The sequence below is a fragment of the Octopus bimaculoides genome, chromosome 16 (genome assembly GCF_001194135.2).
Source record: "Octopus bimaculoides isolate UCB-OBI-ISO-001 chromosome 16, ASM119413v2, whole genome shotgun sequence".
In the NCBI taxonomy this organism is placed as follows: domain Eukaryota; kingdom Metazoa; phylum Mollusca; class Cephalopoda; order Octopoda; family Octopodidae; genus Octopus; species Octopus bimaculoides.
Window position 1 is genome coordinate 44,260,876 of NC_068996.1, and position 20,306 is coordinate 44,281,181.

The window sequence follows — 20,306 nt, forward strand, 5'->3', positions numbered from 1 at the left end:
CTAGCAGAGTTTCTACAGCTGTATGCCCAGCTTTATTTGATAACTAGTTGATCTAGCAAGTGGGGCCACATATCATTGAGGCGGGTCTGGTGCGCATTGATGCCGTCAAGAGGTAGGCCGTTGACGAAACGGCACGCATTCTCTCCTGATGACCCATACACTTGCTGGCTTCTGGTATGCGGAGCTTTTGACTGGTAGCACTTACATGTGCAAGTTGTTTGCAAAACAACATGGGTAATGTAGAATTACACTTTGGTGGGGGGGGGGGAGCGCAAAAACAAACAGTGTCATGAAGCTGGAATGTTTCTGATTTTAAGTTTGTTTGATCAACGAACGGTGACCCGGGGAAATAAAGCAACATGATGCTTTCAGGTATGTCATATGTTACGTTCACCCATGTATGACATTTCAATTTTCTGTTGAAAACTTGTATTCAGTATAAGTTTTCTTGAAATCAATGAATGAGCCTCAATGTGGTTCTTGACCAGCTAGCGATAGCAACGAAATCGCCCTCAAAACACATTCTACTTACTTAGAAATGTATACAGACATACTCTTTTACTCTTTTACTTGTTTCAGTAATTTGACTGTGGCCATACTGGAGCACTGCTTTTAGTCGAGCAAATCGATCCCAGGACTTATTCTTTGTAAGCCTAGTACTTATTCTATCGGTCTCTTTTTGCCGAACCGCTAAGTTATGGGGACGTAAACACACCAGCATCGGTTGTTAAGCGATGTTGTGTGTGTGTGTGTGGGGGGGGGGGAAACATAGACACACAAACATATACACACACATATATATATATACATATATACAACAGGCTTCTTTCAGTTTCCGTCTACCAAATCCACTCACAAGGCTTTGGTCGGCCCGAGGCTACAGTAGAAGACACTTGCCCAAGGTGCCACGCAGTGGGACTGAACCCGGAACCATGTGGCTGGTAAGCAAGCTACTTACCACACAACCACTACTATGCCTAGGGTAAAAATTAATAATTTGTTGATAATTAGTAATTTTACCAAGTAGTTCGGTGTGTTAAAAACCATTATCGGTAAATATATAAACACAATATAAAATTTCGGGTTCAGCAAATATAGCTTCACCACGCACTGAAAATTAGAAATAGCAGCCAAATAGTAGTTTTGGCTGCTATTTCTAATTTTCGGTGTGTGGTGAAGCAATACTTGCTGAACCCTAAATTTTATATACTTAGAAATGTATGTATATTTGAGCCAGTGATGGAATTGCTACATAGCAAACTAGACCTGCTAGAAATAATAGCCAAATTGCTTCAAATCACACTGTTGACTTACAAAATATATGTACATATAAGCCAGTGATAGAATCTGCTGAAAACTTTAGCTGCCTACTTTCAAATTTGTATTCAATATAAATTTTCTTGAAATCAAAGCATGAGCCTCAATGTGGTCTTGACCAGCTAGAAATAGCAACTAAATCACCCTCAACTGATCTACTAATATATGTATACTAGAGCCAATAAGGTAATTGCTACATAGTAAGCTAGGTCTGCTAGAAATAGTAGCCAAATTGCCTTCAAATCACGCCTTACTGTCTTGATATTTCGTTTGAGTCACACCCTACAATGTGAAATAAAATAAAACATGACATAACATAAATAAAATAATGTAATCCTTGATATATATAAAGGTGGGATGGTCACCACTGGAATGTCTTCAATCATAGGTGTAGGTGTTTGGTGCCAGACAACAACTTTTTTTTATGTCCTTGTTAAAGAGAAAATTCAAAAAAAATCTTTTCCTTCTGTCTGTTTCATTCCTGTATTTTATTCTTTCTTTTTCTTTTTTCTGTCTTCCTCTTTTTCCTTTTTCTTATATTTTTTTCTTCTTCTTTCCCTTTCTCTTTACAGTCTGACCTTCTTACTTTTGTCTTCTCTTATCTTTCCCCACCTCTTCTCCTGTCTTCCTTTTCTTTTTTACTTTGCTTTCATAATATCACACACTTGGATACTCGTAATTGGACACCGACTAAAGGAATAAAAGGCGGTGCTCCAGCATGGCCACAATCGAACTGACTGAAATGAGGAAAAGAATAAAATAATACAAAGGTGCAGGCAAGTTTATGTGATTTAGGTAGGCGTTAGCCCTGGGCTAACAGTACCTAGTGAATGAATTTGGTAGACGGAAACAGAACCAATTAAGTATGTGTGTGTGTGTGTGTGCACATGTTGAACTGTTAATCCCTACAGTTCTATATTTAAGGGATGAGGAATTATGCACATTATTTACATTATTTACATTTGATGGATCTTTGTCCTCATCTTGTTTGTTGTTAACACAACGTTTCGGCTGATATACCCTCCAGCTTTCATCAGGTGTCTTGGGCATATGGCGTAGTGGTTAAGAGCGAAGGCTACTAACCCCAAGATTCTGAGTTCGATTCCAGGCAGTGACCTGAAAAATAATAATAATAATAATAATAATAATACTGATGATGATAACATTGAAAAATACCTTAGGAATGAGAACCCAGGTTCGAAATTTCCCCAAGACACCTGATGAAGGCTGGAGGGTATATCAGCCGAAATGTTGTGTTAACATCAAACAAGATGAGGACAAATATCTGTCAAATGTAAATAATGTAAATAATGTGTTAATCCCTACACATATTTTTCTCTCTCCATTTTTTTAATCCTTTCTCTCTCGTTTTATTTTTTCCTCTACATACCAGATATAAAACATAAATACTGGGATGAGTATAACTGACTAAACCCTTGAAGATGGGTCCCACCAGTTTGGAGGCCCCACGAAAGGTTTATAAGCATTTCTGTTCCTACTTTGATCAATGCATTTAGAAATAAATGTGAATACATGTATTTTTGGTATGTGCTGATACACTATGAGATAAAGAAATTAAAAAGGATATATATATATAAATATATATATATATATATACACACACGCATACACACATACACACAACTATAGAATGGTAGAAACAGATAAGGTATGTAAATATATTTGTGTATTGCTTAGCTAGAAGTTGTTGGTAGCAAGGCAAAGAAATTTATTGCATATGACAGGACACATAGATGGACAATATTTATTCATTTATAAATATATTCATATATAGGTATTTATATATACATATATATACATATATATATATATATATATATATATATATATATATATATATATATATAATTTTTTAACTGCTTCAGTCATTTCACTGTGGCCGTGCTGGGGCACTTCCTTGAATAAATTAGCTCCAGTACATATTCTTTTCACCTTTTAAGTCAGGTGCTTAATCTATTAGTCTTTTTCTGTCAAACTGCTAAGTTAAGGAGCTGTAAACAAATCAACACTGCATGTCAAACTGTGATGGAGGACAAACACACACACACACACACACACAGTGAGCTTCTTTCAGTTACTCTCTACAATATCCACTTACAAGGCTTTTGTTGAACTGGAACTATTGCACATTTGCTCAAGGTGCCACACAGTGGGACTGAACCTGAAACCATGTGGTTTGGAATCCAACTTCTTACCACTCAGTCACACCTGTTGAAGCACTGTTGTCTCTTCAATGTCGAGAACAACAAAAGCAAAAACAACTATTACCAATTTCTGTTAGATTTGTGTATAACAATGCACATTGTGTATGCACTGATTTTGGTTTCACATTTAGCCATGTTGTTGTTGGCACTCCGTCGCTTACGACGTCGAGGGTTTCAGTTGATCCGATCAACGGAACAGCCTGCTCGTGAAATTAACGTGCAAGTGGCTGAGCACTCCACAGACACGTGTACCCTTAACGTAGTTCTCGGGGATATTCAACGTGACACAGAGTGTGACAAGGCTGACCCTTTGAATTACAGGCACAACAGAAACAGGAAGTAAGAGTGAGAGAAAGTTGTGGTGAAAGAGTACAGCAGGGTTCGCCACCATCCCCTGCCGGAGCCTCGTGGGGCTTTAGGTGTTTTTGCTCAATAAACACTCACAACGCCCGGTCTGGGAATCGAAACCGCGATCCTATGAATGCGAGTCCGCTGCCCTAACCACTGGGCCAATGCGCCTCCACACATTTAGCCATACATTGTATGCATCACGTACTAAAAGAAGCGGTCTTTTGGGAATGAAATATAAGGGAATTAATAAATATTTGAAAAGCAACTAATTAATTTAAATGAACCTGAAGAAAAATGTTACCTGTAGGGTGGGGAAATTATGGCATCAGTTGAAAGACTTTCGCAAAAGACCTTGTGGTACTTTGTTACTCCTTTTTATATTCTGAGTTCAAATCCCGCCTTCATCAATTTTGCCTTTCATCTTTCTGAAGTTGATAAATAAAACTAACTAACAACTGTCAAGTACTGGGGTCGATTTAATCAATTACAATTCTTGATGGTCTTGCTCCAGTATGGCCACAGTCCAATAAATGAAACTGGCTACAGAATAAAAGAATTGCAACGAACAAAAAGAAACCCCCACAAAAAAACAAGAAACACCTGTTTCTTCTCTTGGGATTCATAATAGAAAATGCAACCCCCCACCACCACTCTTAAAGTGAAATATTTCTGAAGGTGATGGCGGGATTTATACAACACTTTAGTGATAGCTTAAATAATGCTTCGTTTATGAAAGGCTATTATTTATTTAATATATTTTATTGATTGGGACAAGTTCTTGGCAATCTGAATTGGCCGTCCAATTTTAATTGTTCATTTGATGAAGATATGTCATATTACTTACTCTGTTAAAACCACCAGGAATGGCATGAATAAATAACGGCCAGTCCGTTCCCAGTTTTCTACCTCATTTTTTGTTATTATTTTATTTATAAATAAGCTACACAATTCATTAGCCTGTGTAAAAGACAATCATTTATATTCATCTTACTTGAAATTCTTTTCCCTTTTTTTTTTTTTTTTATTCCTATTAGATGTGTACCTTCTCTTGGGAGGTCTTTGTCTTTCATACATTCAATGCTCACTTCAACATTTGGCAACAGTGTTAAACAGTTACATTATGGATCTTTATTTTAAACCCTTTTGTTATCATGTTTCTGTTGAAATACTTTATCTTTGTTTCATTTCATTTTGAAAACAAGGAAGAATTTAGTGAAATAACTTTGCAGGTCATTAAACTAGTGTTTAGAACTATAAATTAACCTGAAATTAAGGTTCTAATTTAAATTATTTTAACCCTTTGTTACCATATTTCCGTTGAAATATATTCCTTTTATTTGAATTACTTCTTAAAATGAAATATTTAATATAGGCACAGGAGTGGGTGTGTGGTAAGTAGCTTGCTTACCAACCACATGGTTCCGGGTTCATTTCCACTGTGTGGCACCTTGGGCAAGTGTCTTCTACTATAGCCTTGAACTGACCAAAGCCTTGTGAGTGGATTTGGTAGACGGAAACTGAAAGAAGCCCGTCGTATACATGTACATATATGTATGTATGTGTGTGTATATGTTTGTGTGTCTGTGTTTGTTCCCCCAACATCGCTTGACAACCGATGGTGGTGTGTTTACGTCCCTGTAACTTAGCGGTTCGGCAAAAGAGACCGATAGAATAAGTACTAGGTTTCCAAAGAATAAGAACTAGAGTCGATTTGCTCGACTAAAAGGCAGTGCTCCAGCATGGCCACAGTCAAATGACTGAAACAAGTAAAAGAGTAATAAAATACCTTTGTCATTATTAAGCCAGTGTTTGGAACATAAATTATAGTTTTCATTTAGATCACTTTAATCCTTTTGTTACCATATTTCTGATGAAATATACTCCTTTTATTTGAACATACTCCTTTTGTTTGAATTACTTTTGAAAATAGTGAAATATTTAGTAAAATAACTTTGACTTTATTAAGCCAGTGTTTGGAACATAGATTAACAGGAAATTTTGGTGTAAGGGTTTCATTTAGATCACTTTAAAACATAAAGTTTATATTGTTATGTCTCAAGCTACTGCTATCTAGCACCTTTGGATGATCTCTACTCAACTGCTACACAACTGCTACTCAACACACCTACCACAGCCAGACTTCCTCTATTTATATGTCTTGGGAAATCCTACTTCTTCGCCTGGGGGCTTCAACACAACATATATCAAAGAAGGAGGGGAGTCTCAGATTGGTTTGTATCAAAAGGGGAAACAGTCAACTGACTAAACTGGAATCATTTCTGTTCATTTATATTGATAAGAAAATTATTAATATCACAACACACCTTCTTTAAATGATGCTAATCTATGTGAGCAAAAATAAATATTCCTATTCTGTGTCACTTATAGTCAAATATAAAATTAATTTTTCCTTGCTAGCAGGAAGTGCAGTGAGGTGATATAGTTTAAAACCATCTTCTCTGCCCACTGTTCCTGAGAGGGTCATGGGGGTAGAGTTGTCAGTCACCTCTATAGGTCCTTTGAAAAGCAACCATTGTTGGACTTTCTGGTTGAATTCCTAAGCATCAGCAACTTAGGCTTTGGCTGTTATCAAACCATCCCATTCTTGGTCTACCTCTAGGTCTCCTGGTTGGCTTGGCTTGAAGAATCTGTCTTGTGATTCCTTCTTGTGATATTTTAAAAAAGTTTTTCAAGTTCCTGAGCTGTGACCCCTCAATATGGAGAAGTAACGACTTGACCTGGAGAGACTCCTTGACCTCCAAAAAGTGCATCCTGTTGAGTAATGTCATTCCAGAGATTCTTTGGAGGAATCCTGTTAGTGATGCATATAATTGCAGTTATATTCCTTTGATCATTACACAACATCTATGACGATAGTTGAGGAAAGGTTCGGATACTGAACTGAAGATCTCAAGTGTGTATGAAATTTCAATAAATAGTCTGGCCACATAACTTGGCATTTCAGGTTTAGAAATAAAATACCTTATTTCTGTCCACTGAATAGGGATTTTAATGATTCAGAGGCTAAAAACTCATATCAAAAATTGAAAACAGTAAAGAAAATTAATCGTTTTGATATCAACCAGTATAGTTATGTGATAAAAGGTTTTTTGCTTTTGCTTTTGTTTTTTTGTTTTTGTTTGTATCTACATTAAGACCTTCAACAACAACAACAACAACAACAACGAAGAAGTACATGAAGGACTGTCTATATTCAATATGTTCTTTCTTTTGTAAGGAAATGCAGTATGGTGTTTGAGGGGAATTCGGTGGCTACTTCTTGTAGTTCAACCAACCACAGAAAAGCTCCCTCACTGATAAGAAACCAGCATTGTTGTTGTTGTTGTTGTCATTGTTTTTTTTTTTTTTTAATTTTTTTTTTTTACCCCCATATTCAGCAGACATAATTAAAGATGCTCCAGCTGTAACATTCCTTATTTTATCAAAGACACTGCTACACTGTCCAGTCTATCTGCCTGTATTTAACATGGCAGTATCATCATCATCATCATTTAACGTCTGCTTTCCATGCTAGCATGGGTTGGACGATTTGACTGAGGACTGGTAAAACCAGATGGCTACACCAGGCTCCAATCTGATTTGGCAGAGTTTCTACAGCTGGATGCCCTTCCTAAAGCCAACCACTCAGAGAGTGTAGTGGGTGCTTTTACGTGCCACCGGCACGAAGGCCAGTCAGGAAGTACTAGCAACGGCCATGCTCGAAGTGGCTTGCATTTGTTTTAGCTACTATTTCTAATTAGTCAAGGCTCCATAGAAGCTCTTTTGATAAAATCAATATCAATATTATATTAATAGATGAAAGTTCAAGTGGATGGATAAAGAGACACTTGAGTAGAAGTGAAGTTGCTCTTCACTTTGATTAGAATTAGCTTAGTGAAAAGATTAGATTAAGTAACATGCCGCCTGTATTAGAATGTTAGTTTTTGGGGATTTCATGATGGATTGTTATTGTTGGGTCAGAAAAAAGACAGAAAAGGAATTGGTTTATTAATAAACTTACCCAGCTTCTTTATATTTGGGTAACGAAGCATTTTCACTAACCTCCTTCGTGTGATGCAACGACTATTGTACTATAATTTTTCAAGAGTACGAATACAGAATGTGGCTCTGTGATTAAGAGGCTTTATTTGCAACACCAAACGGTCAAGAAAGCTTCTGCCATAATCTTGGGTGGAACAATACCCTGTGAATAGAATCTTGTTGAAGCCTGTCATGTGTGTGTGTGTGTGTGACTTTCTTATTTGGTACTCAACATTTTTAATACCAACCTGCCTCAGTCTTCCCATGGTTCAGTGTTTCAACCTTCTTATTTTTAGGTGATCAAATTTAAAGCCTTACACCAAACTTTATGTAAGTTTAAGTTCCAAACACCAGCTAAAGGATAACAAAGTAAATGTAACTAAGTTGTTTGCTATTTTCAAAACTAGTCGAAACAAATGTAGAGTATACCAATGGAAATGTGATAATGAAAGGGTTAAACAAAGGAAGCAGCCTCAAGCTTTAGAGCTCAACATATTATGTAATTCTTTCTGCTGGAAGCATAAGGATTCAAATTTAAGGGAATGGATTAATCCGATTACGCTAACCTCAGTGCATAACTGGTATTTATTTAATTGACCCTGAAAGGATGAAAGGCAAAGTTGACCTCAGTGGAATTTGAACTCAGAACATAGCAGCACATGAAATATCGCTAAGCATTTTTCCCGGCGTGCTAATGGTTCTGCCAGCTCACCACCTTCTCAATATATTACGTAATGTGTACTGGTCCGCATAAGAAAAACACCCTACCATCCCATGTAAAAAGCACCCCTGCCAGTTCACGTAAAAATATTTGTGCTGGTCCACATAAAAAAGCATCCATGCCAGTCCACCTGAAGAGCAACCGTGTTGGTCCATATAATAAGCAGCCATGCTGGTCCATGGAAAAAAGCTGTGTGAAAAGCACTAAGTCCACTCTCTAAGTGGTTGATGTTAGGAAGGGCACCCAGCTATAGAGACCAAACTAAATTAGACTGGACCCTGGTGCAGCTCGCCAGCATGGGAAACTGGTATTAAACTAGTAACACTCTGGTTTCTAGAATGTCATCCTAAAGCAGCCTCCAAATGGTCACCACTGGAAGGGGAAAAGGAGACGAGAAAGACCAAAAACTACATGGTTAGGAACACTCATAACTGACTTGAGAAAGACCGTCTTTACATGGGCAGTTGCAGAGAAAACCACAACCAACAGAAACCAACGGCATCAACTTGCTGCCCAATATACCCGAGAACACAAGAGGAAATGATATTGAATGTAACACACACATTCACTCACTCACATTTACTCGCTCACATTCACTCGCTCACATTCACTCACTCACATTCACTCACTTACTCCACTTGGTTTCATTGACCAATTCCTCCTCTAGTTGCCAATTTTCTGATCTTATGTCATCCTCCTCCTTCACCTCATTGTCATCCAACATCCATTTTTCTTTGTTGGCATACGTTGAGCAGTTCAAGAGGGCTGCACTGAGCTCCAATGTCTGATTTGGTATGGTTTCTACAGCTGGATGCCCTTCCTAATGTCAACCACTTTACAGAGTGTACAGGGCACTTTTTTTATGGTACTAGCACTAGTGAGACCACTCACAAGACAAGACACCCCTCAGCTCAGTGGGGTGTAGTATTAAGGGATATAGAAGTGTGATAGAAAGATGGAAGCAGGTGTCTTGTTGAAGGTGAATAAAAGGCTTCCTCATCTGGAAAGAGAGAGAGATGTCAAAGTACGAGGAGAATATGAGAGAGAGAGAGGAGGGTTAGAGGAATAGGAAAAGTGAGTGGGAGGGTAAGTGCACTGCAGAGAAAAGAGTGTGGCAAATGATCAGTGACAGGTGGTTATATGCAGAGAAAATCAGTTTTGCATCTGAGTAAGTGAGTCTCAAGTAGATTCCATCTGACCCTTAGGGGTCAGATTTTATTGTTAAAATTTATCGACAGTAAATTGGTTATACCTTCTACCATGCACAAAATATTTTAATTTTTTTTAGCCAGTTTTTAACAATATTTAATTATAAAAATATAATTAGATCATTTAAAATTATTTTTTTAATTTTTGAAACATTGAGTGGTTATGGAGGTTCACCTGAGTAAAATAGGGGTCAAAAGGGCCTGTAGATAAAAGATGGTTGAGAACCTCTGATCTAAGAAATCATTATTATCGTCTTTTTCATATCATTATGTTGTATCATTTTTGCATTTTTGCATTTCTCAAGATTGGCAATTGCTACACCTTCGTCTTCTAAAGATGACAATTCCCTGGGAATATTGCTATTTTCTTTTTTCATATTTCATTTCCTTTTTACTCTTTTTACTTGTTTCAGTCAGCTGCAAATCATGATTTCATAGCTAGTGTACATAATCCACTTTCTAATCGCTGTCGGTACTCTGTATATTTATTAAGATAATTTTTACTTTAAGATTCTTTTATAGCATGAGGCATTTACATGTTGTAACGAACTTAATATAATTAATAGTACCGCCTGACTGGCTCCCGTAGGATTTTCGAGCGAGATCGTTGCCAGTGCCCCTGGACTGGCTTGTGCGGGTGGCACATAAAAGACACCATTTCGAGCGTGGCCGTTGCCAGTATCGCCTGACTGGCCTTCGTGCAGGTGACATGTAAAAGCACCCACTACACTCTCTGAGTGGTTGGCGTTAGGGAGGGCATCCAGCTGTAGAAACTCTGCCAAATTTAGATTGGAGCCTGGTGTTGCCATCCGGTTTCACCAGTCCTCAGTCAAGTCGTCCAACCCATGCTAGCATGGAAAGCGGACGTTAAACGATGATGATGATGATGATGATATGGTAAGTAGTTTGATTCCCAACTGTGGTCTCAGGATCAGTCACATTTACATACAGGTACACTTGCACCTATATTTTGTTATGCAATGTCTAATTCCAAATTCTCTTCTTAATCTGGCATTTTCTGATGTTCATTGTGGCTTTTTCTTTTTAATTTTCATTCCAGATATTGTGATGACTGCCAGTCGCCATGAGGACTGTTCAATGATCCGACTTGAGAGGAAATGTCAGAGTGAGATAGACAACAGCCAAATACATTTCATTGGCGGCGGACCATATAAAGGGATTCTGGTCAACAAAATGGCACCCAGTAAGTATTGATGCCTCTGGCTTCTTTATTGCATTGTTTTTGTCACTGTTATTGTTATCGTTGCCACTGCTAACACCATTGCATAAACTTTAAGCCAAGGTGGCGAGCTGGCAGAAACGTTAGCATGCCGGGCGAAATGCCTAGCGGTATTTCGTCTGCCGTTACGTTCTGAGTTCAAATTCCGCCGAGGTCGACTTTGCCTTTCATCCTTTCGGGGTCGATAAATTAAGTACCAGTTACGTACTGGGGTCGATGTAAATCGACTTAATCCCTTTGTCTGTCCTTGATTGTCCCCTCTATGTTTAGCCCCTTGTGGGCAGTAAAGAAATAAGAAACTTTAAGCCAAGCTTTGTTGAGCAAAACCTGGCTCTGATTCTCTCTTTGTTTTGATATATTCAGGACTGTGTGACATTTTGCTTATGTGAGACAGTTAGACATAAACAAATGCAGCTGCTTCCTAAATGGTGTGAATATAAAGAGACACACGGAAGCAAACAAACACAATTCTATGTGTATATATATGTATATATGATGCTTGTGCTTGTGCCAGATAAACACACCCAGTCTGCTCTAAAGTGGTTGGCATTAGGAAGGGCATTCAGCTGGTGCTTGTGCTTGTGCTATGTTTAAAGCACTCAGTACATGTACGCTCTGTACTGTGGTTGGCATCAGGAAGGGTATCCAGCCAGAAAAATCATTCCAAAACTGACTGTGGTGCTTGGCGTAACCCTCTGTCTTGCCAGCTTCTCTCAAAGCATCCAACCCATGCCAGCATAGAAAATAGATGTTAAATGATGGTGGTGATGATACCTGACCACACATCTTCACAATACACACACACTTGCACATATACAGATATATGTATATGTATAAAATACATGAGGCTATGATTTAGTGAGATTTGTCTACTATTTCTAGCAGATCTGGTGACCACATAGAGGCTTCCCCCTTTGGTTCATCACAACATTAATGATGGTGATGACAAAAACAAGAGTACTGATTGGCCAAGCTTTTCAGTCTCCCATGTGAAATGTGTTATTATCAGCCCCTCTGCCGTACGTAAGGCTACATAAAGCTACCGTATACTTAACTCATGATAGCTGAGAGAACTCACTTGAAAACAAGTACAGGTCAATGAAGAAACCTCTGCTTCATGCATGGACAACCTTTATTTATTTATTTATTTATTTATTTATTTATTTAACTACCTATTTATTATTTTTTTTAGCTGCATGCCTTATGTGTTACTGCTTATCATAAACTGGGCCATATAAACAAAAATAAAAAAAAATAATCATTTACTGACAAAAAAAGACATATGTAGTTCAAAACACACCATATACATTGCTTTAAGGAAATCATTAAAAATGACTATCCGTGAATGACAGAGAAAGAGAGAAGGAAAATTATACTGTTGAAATGAACAAACTCAGACCTATAGATTGTGTTACAAAAATTTTAATAAACAGCTATTATGGCTATACAATCATGACATTGCATGATGTGACATACAAAACAGTTGTTCAGTTGCAACAGGTTGCTTTCTACAAATAGCCATGAAATCTCCTTCAAATTTCACCCAACCATCTTAACCCTTTAGCATTTGAATTATTCTGTCACATGTCATGCTTATTTATTCTCATTGTTTTCCATTAATAATTCATTATCTCAAAGCTATGAGATTTCAATGATGTGATTGTTGGTTTTGTAGAATGATATTGTAGGGTAGGTGTGAGAGGCAGGACCTGGCCAGTTTGAACATAAAGCAGGTAGAATATTTGGGAGTCCTTTGTCAGCCATAGTTAACCCTTTTTCTGCACATTTATGTGCAGCATGGGAAGCAGAATATTTTGAATAAGACAAGCTGTTGCCTATGCATGCAAGTGTCCTCAATCCATGCTAATGAAAGGTCCCTGAAATGGACTGGCACTGCTTGGAACCAATATGGTTGCAAACATTGCTGTCAGGATACATAGAACAGTTACTACAAGACATTTTGCCTGACCCTTTAAGGGTGAAGGGTCAAGTTCAGTCTCATTACATGGCACCTGAGGCAAGTGTCTTCTAAGCCTTGCGAGTGGATTTGATAGACGGAAACTGAAAGAAGCCCATCATGTATGTAAAGACTTCTTTGATAATGAATGACTTTGAGATTGCAGCTAGAAAGTTCCCCTCCAAGGTACAAGTCCGGGCAAGGTTGTTCATGGAACACCAGCTGTCACCCATGCATAGTAGCCTCCCCTCTCCACACCACTGATATTATCCGAGGGAAAGGCAAAGATTGATACAGCTTGGCATCAGTGACATAATTCATCTCTACAGCTGAGTGAACTGGAGCAATGTGAAAATAAAGTGTCTTGCTCAAAGAACACATACATACATATATAATTATATACAATGGCCTTCTTTCAGTTTCCATCTACCAAATCCACTCACAAGGCTTTGGTTGGCCCGAGGCTATCGTAGAAGACATTTGCCCAAGGTGTCACGCCGTGGGAATGAACCCGGAACCATGTGGTTGGTAAGCATGCTACTTACCACACAGCCACTAGATATTTTTGTGGAATACACGAAGTGTAAATTAGAACCAAAGTCTTGCGCAAGACTCTGGTTCTAATTCAGACTTAGTCTATTCTACACACACAAAAAAGTCTATTCTATAAAAAACAGGTGGGAAACAAGAGAGGTCTTATTACATAGCTGCAGGCATTGGTACATGGTAAGATGCTTGTTTCATAACCATAGGGTTTTGGGTTCAGTCTCGTTTTGTAGCATCTTGGGCATCTTCTACCAAAGCCTCTGGCCAATCAAAGTCTTGTGAGTGGATTTGGTAGAAAGAAACTCATTGTGTATGTGTGTGTGTGCATGCGTGTGCATGTGTATCCCACCATCACTTGACAACTGGTGCTGGTTTCTTTCTTTCTCTGTAAGAATAAATGTAGAGTGATCATGGAAAAAAAAAAGTTCTATAGGTGGTGAGTTTGTGTCTTGAAGTCCTAATTGTCCTCATTGGGTCATAATATATTAAATTAAATGAATAAGGCTCCTGTTTCTATTCGATTATGAAAATCAACTGGAAGGCAGTTTTCTCATTCTAAAGATGTATTTAAGGGATTTGATCAAATAGCTGTTCATTGAAAGATTAATCTTTCTCATGCAATAAATATAAAACATATAATATAAACAGTTTGGCAAAAAGAGACTGAGAGAATAAGAAACAAGCTTAAATATAAATTCCATGGTCAATTTGTTCAAGTAAACCCTTTGAGGCAGTGCTCCAGTATGGCTGCAGTCCAGTGATTGACACAATCATAAAGATAAAAGATTAAAGATATTACTTATAAAAAGTCAACCATTAGGTGGCATGGCTTGACTCCCTGATGACAATAACAGTGGGGTGGTGGTGGTGGTGGTGGTGGTGGTGGGGAGAATATGTTGGAAGTTAGAAAGCTGCTTCTGCTTCTTTTCATAAGAAAATGATGATGATGATGATGATGATGATGATAATGGTTTGGAGTAGGGATGGGGCAACAGCAGCATTGACAATGATGTAGAGGTTGTCACTGAACTTACAGTTTCTCAAGAATTACTTTCTTCACTCTTGTAAATCATCATTGTTATCATCATCATCAGCAGCAGTAAGAAATAGTTGGATGATACACTGGCAGATTTGTTAGAGCATCACATAACCTGCCATATCATATTTCTTCCAGCTCTTTACATTCCATGTTCGAATCCTGCTGTGGTTGAATTTGTTTTTCATCCCTTTGGAGGTTGAGAAAATGAAGAATCAGTCGAATATTAGGAATAATAATAATAATAATAATAATAAAAGATCTATCAAAACAACAATCACAGCACTTGAACAATTCTGGACTCCTATAACAACTGAAGAGGTCACCCAGGTACTGAAAAAACTAAGCAACTGGAAGGTACCCAGGCATGACAAGATTGCCACATTCTGGTTAAAATAACAGGAATACAGAAAACACTGGCTGAAAAATTTAAGGAAATCCTAGCACAGACAGAAACAATGCTTGAATGGCTCATGGAAAGGAAAACTATCCTAATTCCCAAATCCACTGAAACAGCAAACCCACAAAATTACAGCCCAATAATTTGTCTCCTTACAATTTTCAAAGCCTTTATTGCAATATTATTGCAGAGAATGGGCAAGCATCTGGAAGAAAACAGCCTGTTTCCAGAAGAGCAGAAGGGATACTCTAAGGGCTCATACAGCTGTAGAGATCTGCTACTGATCAATAAAGCCATGGCTGAAGACAGCCACAGATAGAAGAAGGGTCTAAGTATGGCTTGGATCGATTATTGAAAGGCTTTTGATAGTATTTCCCACATATGGATCCTAGAAACACTAGCCATGATCAAGGTAGCACTGATAATCATAAAATATATAAAACATTCCATGAATAAATGGCAGACAGTGGTACAGCTCCAGACAAAAGATGGTCTCATAAAAACCAAAGCCATCCCCTAGAAGAAGAATATTCCAGGGAGTCACGCTCTCTCTACTCCTTTTCTGCTTGGTACTGACACCTTTATTTGACATGCTAAACAAAACTGGATGTAGATACAACTGTTATGGCTAAACAATCAGCCACCTCTTATATATGGATGACCTAAAACTATATGCTACAAATGATAAACAGCTGGAAAAATTACTACAGACAGTACATGGATTTACCAAAGAAATAAACAGGAAATTTGGGTCAGGAAAATGTGCCAAAGCAACCTTGAAAAGAGGAAAACTAGTTAAGAGTAGCAACATCACTCTAGATAAAGCCAATGAAATAAGAGAATTAGACCAAAGCCAGACATACAAATACTTATGAATTAATGAACTAGATACGGTACAACACACACAAATGAAAGAGAAAATTAAAAAGAGAATACTATGGATGAGTTAGATTAATACTGAAAACAGAACTCAATGCGAAAAACAAGATAATAGGTATCAACACTTTAGCCGTCCCAGTTGTAAGTTACAGCTACAATATTCTTAATTGGACTCTAAATGAACTAATCAAAATAGACAGGAAAGCAAGAAAAATAATGACAGCAAAATCTCGACAATGGTTGAGAAGCTCAGGACTCAAAGCAGAGACTGAAGGATCAAAGCCTTCCCACCAGAAATCACCAAAAATATGTAATGAAAAGAAATACAAGTAACTGCAGAATATGTGGTGATGGAGAAGAAACAATAGATCATATTGTCTCTGGCTGTCCAGTCCTGGTTAAGAAGAACATGACAGTGTTAGGATCTATATACACTGGAAGCTATGCTGACACTATGGAATAACAACAGAATAAAGATGATATAGGCACACCCAAGAACAGGTCACAAAAAAGGAGAAAACAACCATACTCAGGGATATGCCAATACATACAGATAGAGAAAATAACGCCAATAGGCCAGATATAGTTATCAGAGATCATCAAGAAAAAAAATGCTTTCTAACTGATGTATCAATACCAACAGATGATAATGTTTCTCTAAAAGAAATGGAGAAATTTTCAAAATGCAAAGATCTGGAAATAGAGGTAACTTGAATGTGGAGCCTAAAAACAGAAGCAATTCTTATTGTAGTAGGCGCATTATATATATATATATATATGAGTGTGTCTCTCTCTCTTTGTCAACATTACTTGATGTTTGTAAACGAAAAACACTTTCATCCGTTTCCAAACTTCCATGGAAACATGCCCAGTCATGTGGAAATAACTTACCTGGAAACAACTGAGGATTGGTGACTAGAGCGGCATTTTACCATAAAAATAATGTCTCAACAGATTTTGACTGATTCATACAAACATGCAAAAGTAGACATTAAGATGATGGTAATGTTTATTATTATTATTATTATTATTATTATTATTATTATTATTACTATTATTATTATTAATTATTCCACCAAGGTTGCCTTTGCCTTTCATCTTTTTGGGGTTGATAAATTATCAATGTGATCGACAGACCCCTCCCACCAAATTTCAGGCCTTGTACCTATAACCTATAGTAGAAAGGATTATTATTATTATTATTATCATTACTATCATTATTATTACTATTATTATTATTATTATCATTATTATTTTTATTATTAAGGTGGTGAGCTGGCAGAATTGTTAGTACGATGGTCGGAATGCTTAGTGGTATTTCGTTCATCGCTACATTCTGAGTTCAAATTCTGCTGAAGTCGACTTTGCTTTTCATCCTTTTGAGGTTGGCAAATTAAGTAACAGTTGCGTACTGGGATCAATCTTATCGACTGCCCCATCCACCAAATTTCAGGCCTTGTGCCGATAGTAGAAAGGATTATTATTATTTATTCTTTTTATCTCAGATTTTGTTGGAACTCCTGGAGTCTTGCATATGTAGCAGGCTTGCTACCTGCAGCCTACGGTACCATGCTATTCATTCTTTTCAACTATCTAATACTTTCCTGATTATTCTGGCCATACCAAAATGGCAAACCTTTTGTAACAGTTCCACTGGGCACTCTATTCTGTTTTCTATTATATTCCTCTTGATGCCTTCTGATATTGTCCCCAAGAATCCAAGGATTGGCATTATCTTCACCTCCTTCATTTTCCATTGCCAGGCTATTTCATACTTAAGAGGATTTTATATACTCTCTCGTTTACTTGTTTCAGTCATTTGACTGTGGCCATACTGGAGCACCACCTTTAGTCGAGCAAATCGACCCCCAGGACTTATTCTTTGTAAGCCTAGTAATTATTCTATCAGTCTCTTTTTGCCAAACCGCTAAGTGACGGTGACGTAAACACACCAGCAATGGTGGTCAAGCGATGCTGGGAGGGACAAACACACACACACACACACACACACACATATATATACACATATACATATATATATATACGACGGGCTTCTTTCAGTTTCCGTCTACCAAATCCACTCACAAGGCTTTGGTTGGCCCGAGGCTATAGTAGAAGACACTTGCCCAAGGTGCCGCGTAGTGGAACTGAACCCAGAACTATGTGGTTGGTAAGCAAGCTACTTACCACACAACCACTCCTGCGCCTATGTATATATATATATATATATATATATATATATATTTTTTGCCTTCCTTCTTGACTATTCGTGGGTCAAAGGGGCACACAATATCAAGTATACAGCACATTATTACTATTATTATTATCATTATTATTATAGACATCGCACAGTATACAATATCACGAGGTTGGTCAAGTCACAACAAGGACCTCAGACAGACAATACTTTATGCAATATATGTGCAGTTCCAAGTAATGTCAACTTTTGCAATACACTTAGATTGTAGGGTATTTCTAAAGTTTTCAGATGTCTTTTCAGATTGGTGATATTGAACCCAATGCTCCGATGACAATAGGGATAACCTTTGTTTGACTCTCATACCTGCCACATTTTAATGATCTCAATTCTCAGGTCTTCATATTTATCAACTTTTTCTCTTTCTTTCTTGATGATATGTTGATCTGGCACTACCTATTAGGCACTCTTGTTTGTCCCTCCTAAAAGTTACTATATCTGGCCTTTGGTGCTCTAACACCTTGTCTGTCTGGAATTTAAAGTCCCAGAGGATTTTTGCCTTCCCCATTATATCCATTACCTTTTCTGTTTTATGTTAGTACCAAGCACCCATAACCTCATATCCATATTTATTATTATTATTAGTGGTGGTGTTAGAAGGGGCAACTAAAGGAGTTAGTATAAGGAAGGCTATCCAGATGTAAACATTACCTTAAAAAGACTATTCAAGCTATGTCTGTATGGTATAATGGACATGATGAAGATGATATATATGTTTTATATGTTGGATCTGGAAAAAGAGGTGGTGCTTGTGACCATTGCAGGTTCTCTTAGACCATTGAGACTGATGCCATTAATACCCCTCTTGAACTTTTCTTGCAAGTCAACATCTGCATAAAAGTCATGAGCAGGGAAGGAATACCCAAGGGTTGATGTTCTAGGGAGAAAGGATTTGGCTTAATAATTCAGTGTTGGATCTGAGGAGTTAGGCATAATAAAGATGAGAGGAGATGAGAAAAGATGAGTGGATCAGGAATAGCTGAGTGGAGGTGGCATGAGCTCAACCAACTCTGAGAAGCATGGGCCATTATAGTAGTAGTTGAAAAAGCAGAGAGAGGAGGCAGTGCATATATAAGCTAGAGGGTGGAACATGTCTGTGAGTAACTTTAAACCAATCAGTCGAGTAGCTCTTTTCTAGTGTGATTTTTGGATGGAGAACTGGCTGCTATTTCTAGCTTGTTTTGAGCATCTTCCTAACTATCGACAGAACATTCACAGTGTGTTCAAACTGAAAGCCACATGTGTGTGGTTACTGTCCATGATAATAATTTAATAAATTTGGTATTTGTTATTTAAAATCTGAATACATTAATAGTCAGGCCAAGCTGTTACAACTACTCATTTGTTGGAATTGCTGTAAAATACATAACAAAAAAATGTTCACTGTTGTTAACTGTGTTAATACATTGTATGGATAAATTTGGTCACACACACACACAGGTGCCAGTTAAAGTGCATGGCTCAGTGGTCAGAGTGTCAGGCTCGCAATCATGAGGTAGCAGGTTTGATTCCTGGACTGGGCTGTGTGTTGTATTCATAAGTAAGACACTTTATTTCATGTTGCTCCAGTTCACTCAGTTGTAGAAATGAGTTGTGACATCACTGGTGCTAAGCTGTATCTGCTTTTGCCTCTTCCTTGGATAACATCAGTGGTGTGGAGAGGGAGAGGCTGGTGTACATGGGCGACTGCTGGTCTTTTATAAACAACCATGATCGGAATTGTGCCTGAGAGGGGAGATTTCTAGGTACAATCCCATGGTCATTCATGACCAAAGGGGTTCCTTACCTTTTTACTATACACACACACACACACACACACACACACACACACACATTATAGTACCAAAGGGCCATTGCTCCAACATGGCCTCAGATGGGATGGATAAATAAAATCGAGAAGCTAAAAGGCATAGAAATACAGGCGCAGGAGTGGCTGTGTGGTAAGTAGCTTGCTTACCAACTACATGGTTCTGGGTTCAGTCCCACTGCGTGGCAACTTGGGCAAGTGTCTTCTACTATAGCCTTGGGCTGACCAAAGCCTTGTGAGTGGATTTGGTAGATAGAAACTGAAAGAAGCCCATCGTATATATGTATATGTAGATGTATATATATATATATATATATATAT

The 20,306-nt window shown here is 37.8% G+C and overlaps 1 protein-coding gene across 2 annotated transcripts in view; it reads left to right on the top strand.

The window, feature by feature from the left end:
• The window catches only part of LOC106882433 (uncharacterized), a 200,540-nt gene that overhangs the window by 71,676 nt on the left and 108,558 nt on the right, over positions 1-20,306 (top strand). For both annotated transcript variants that reach the window (XM_052973727.1, XM_052973728.1), the window contains exon 2: positions 10,924-11,067. In XM_052973727.1, the coding sequence (XP_052829687.1) occupies positions 10,924-11,067 (144 nt within the window). The remainder of the gene's footprint in view (positions 1-10,923; positions 11,068-20,306) is intronic.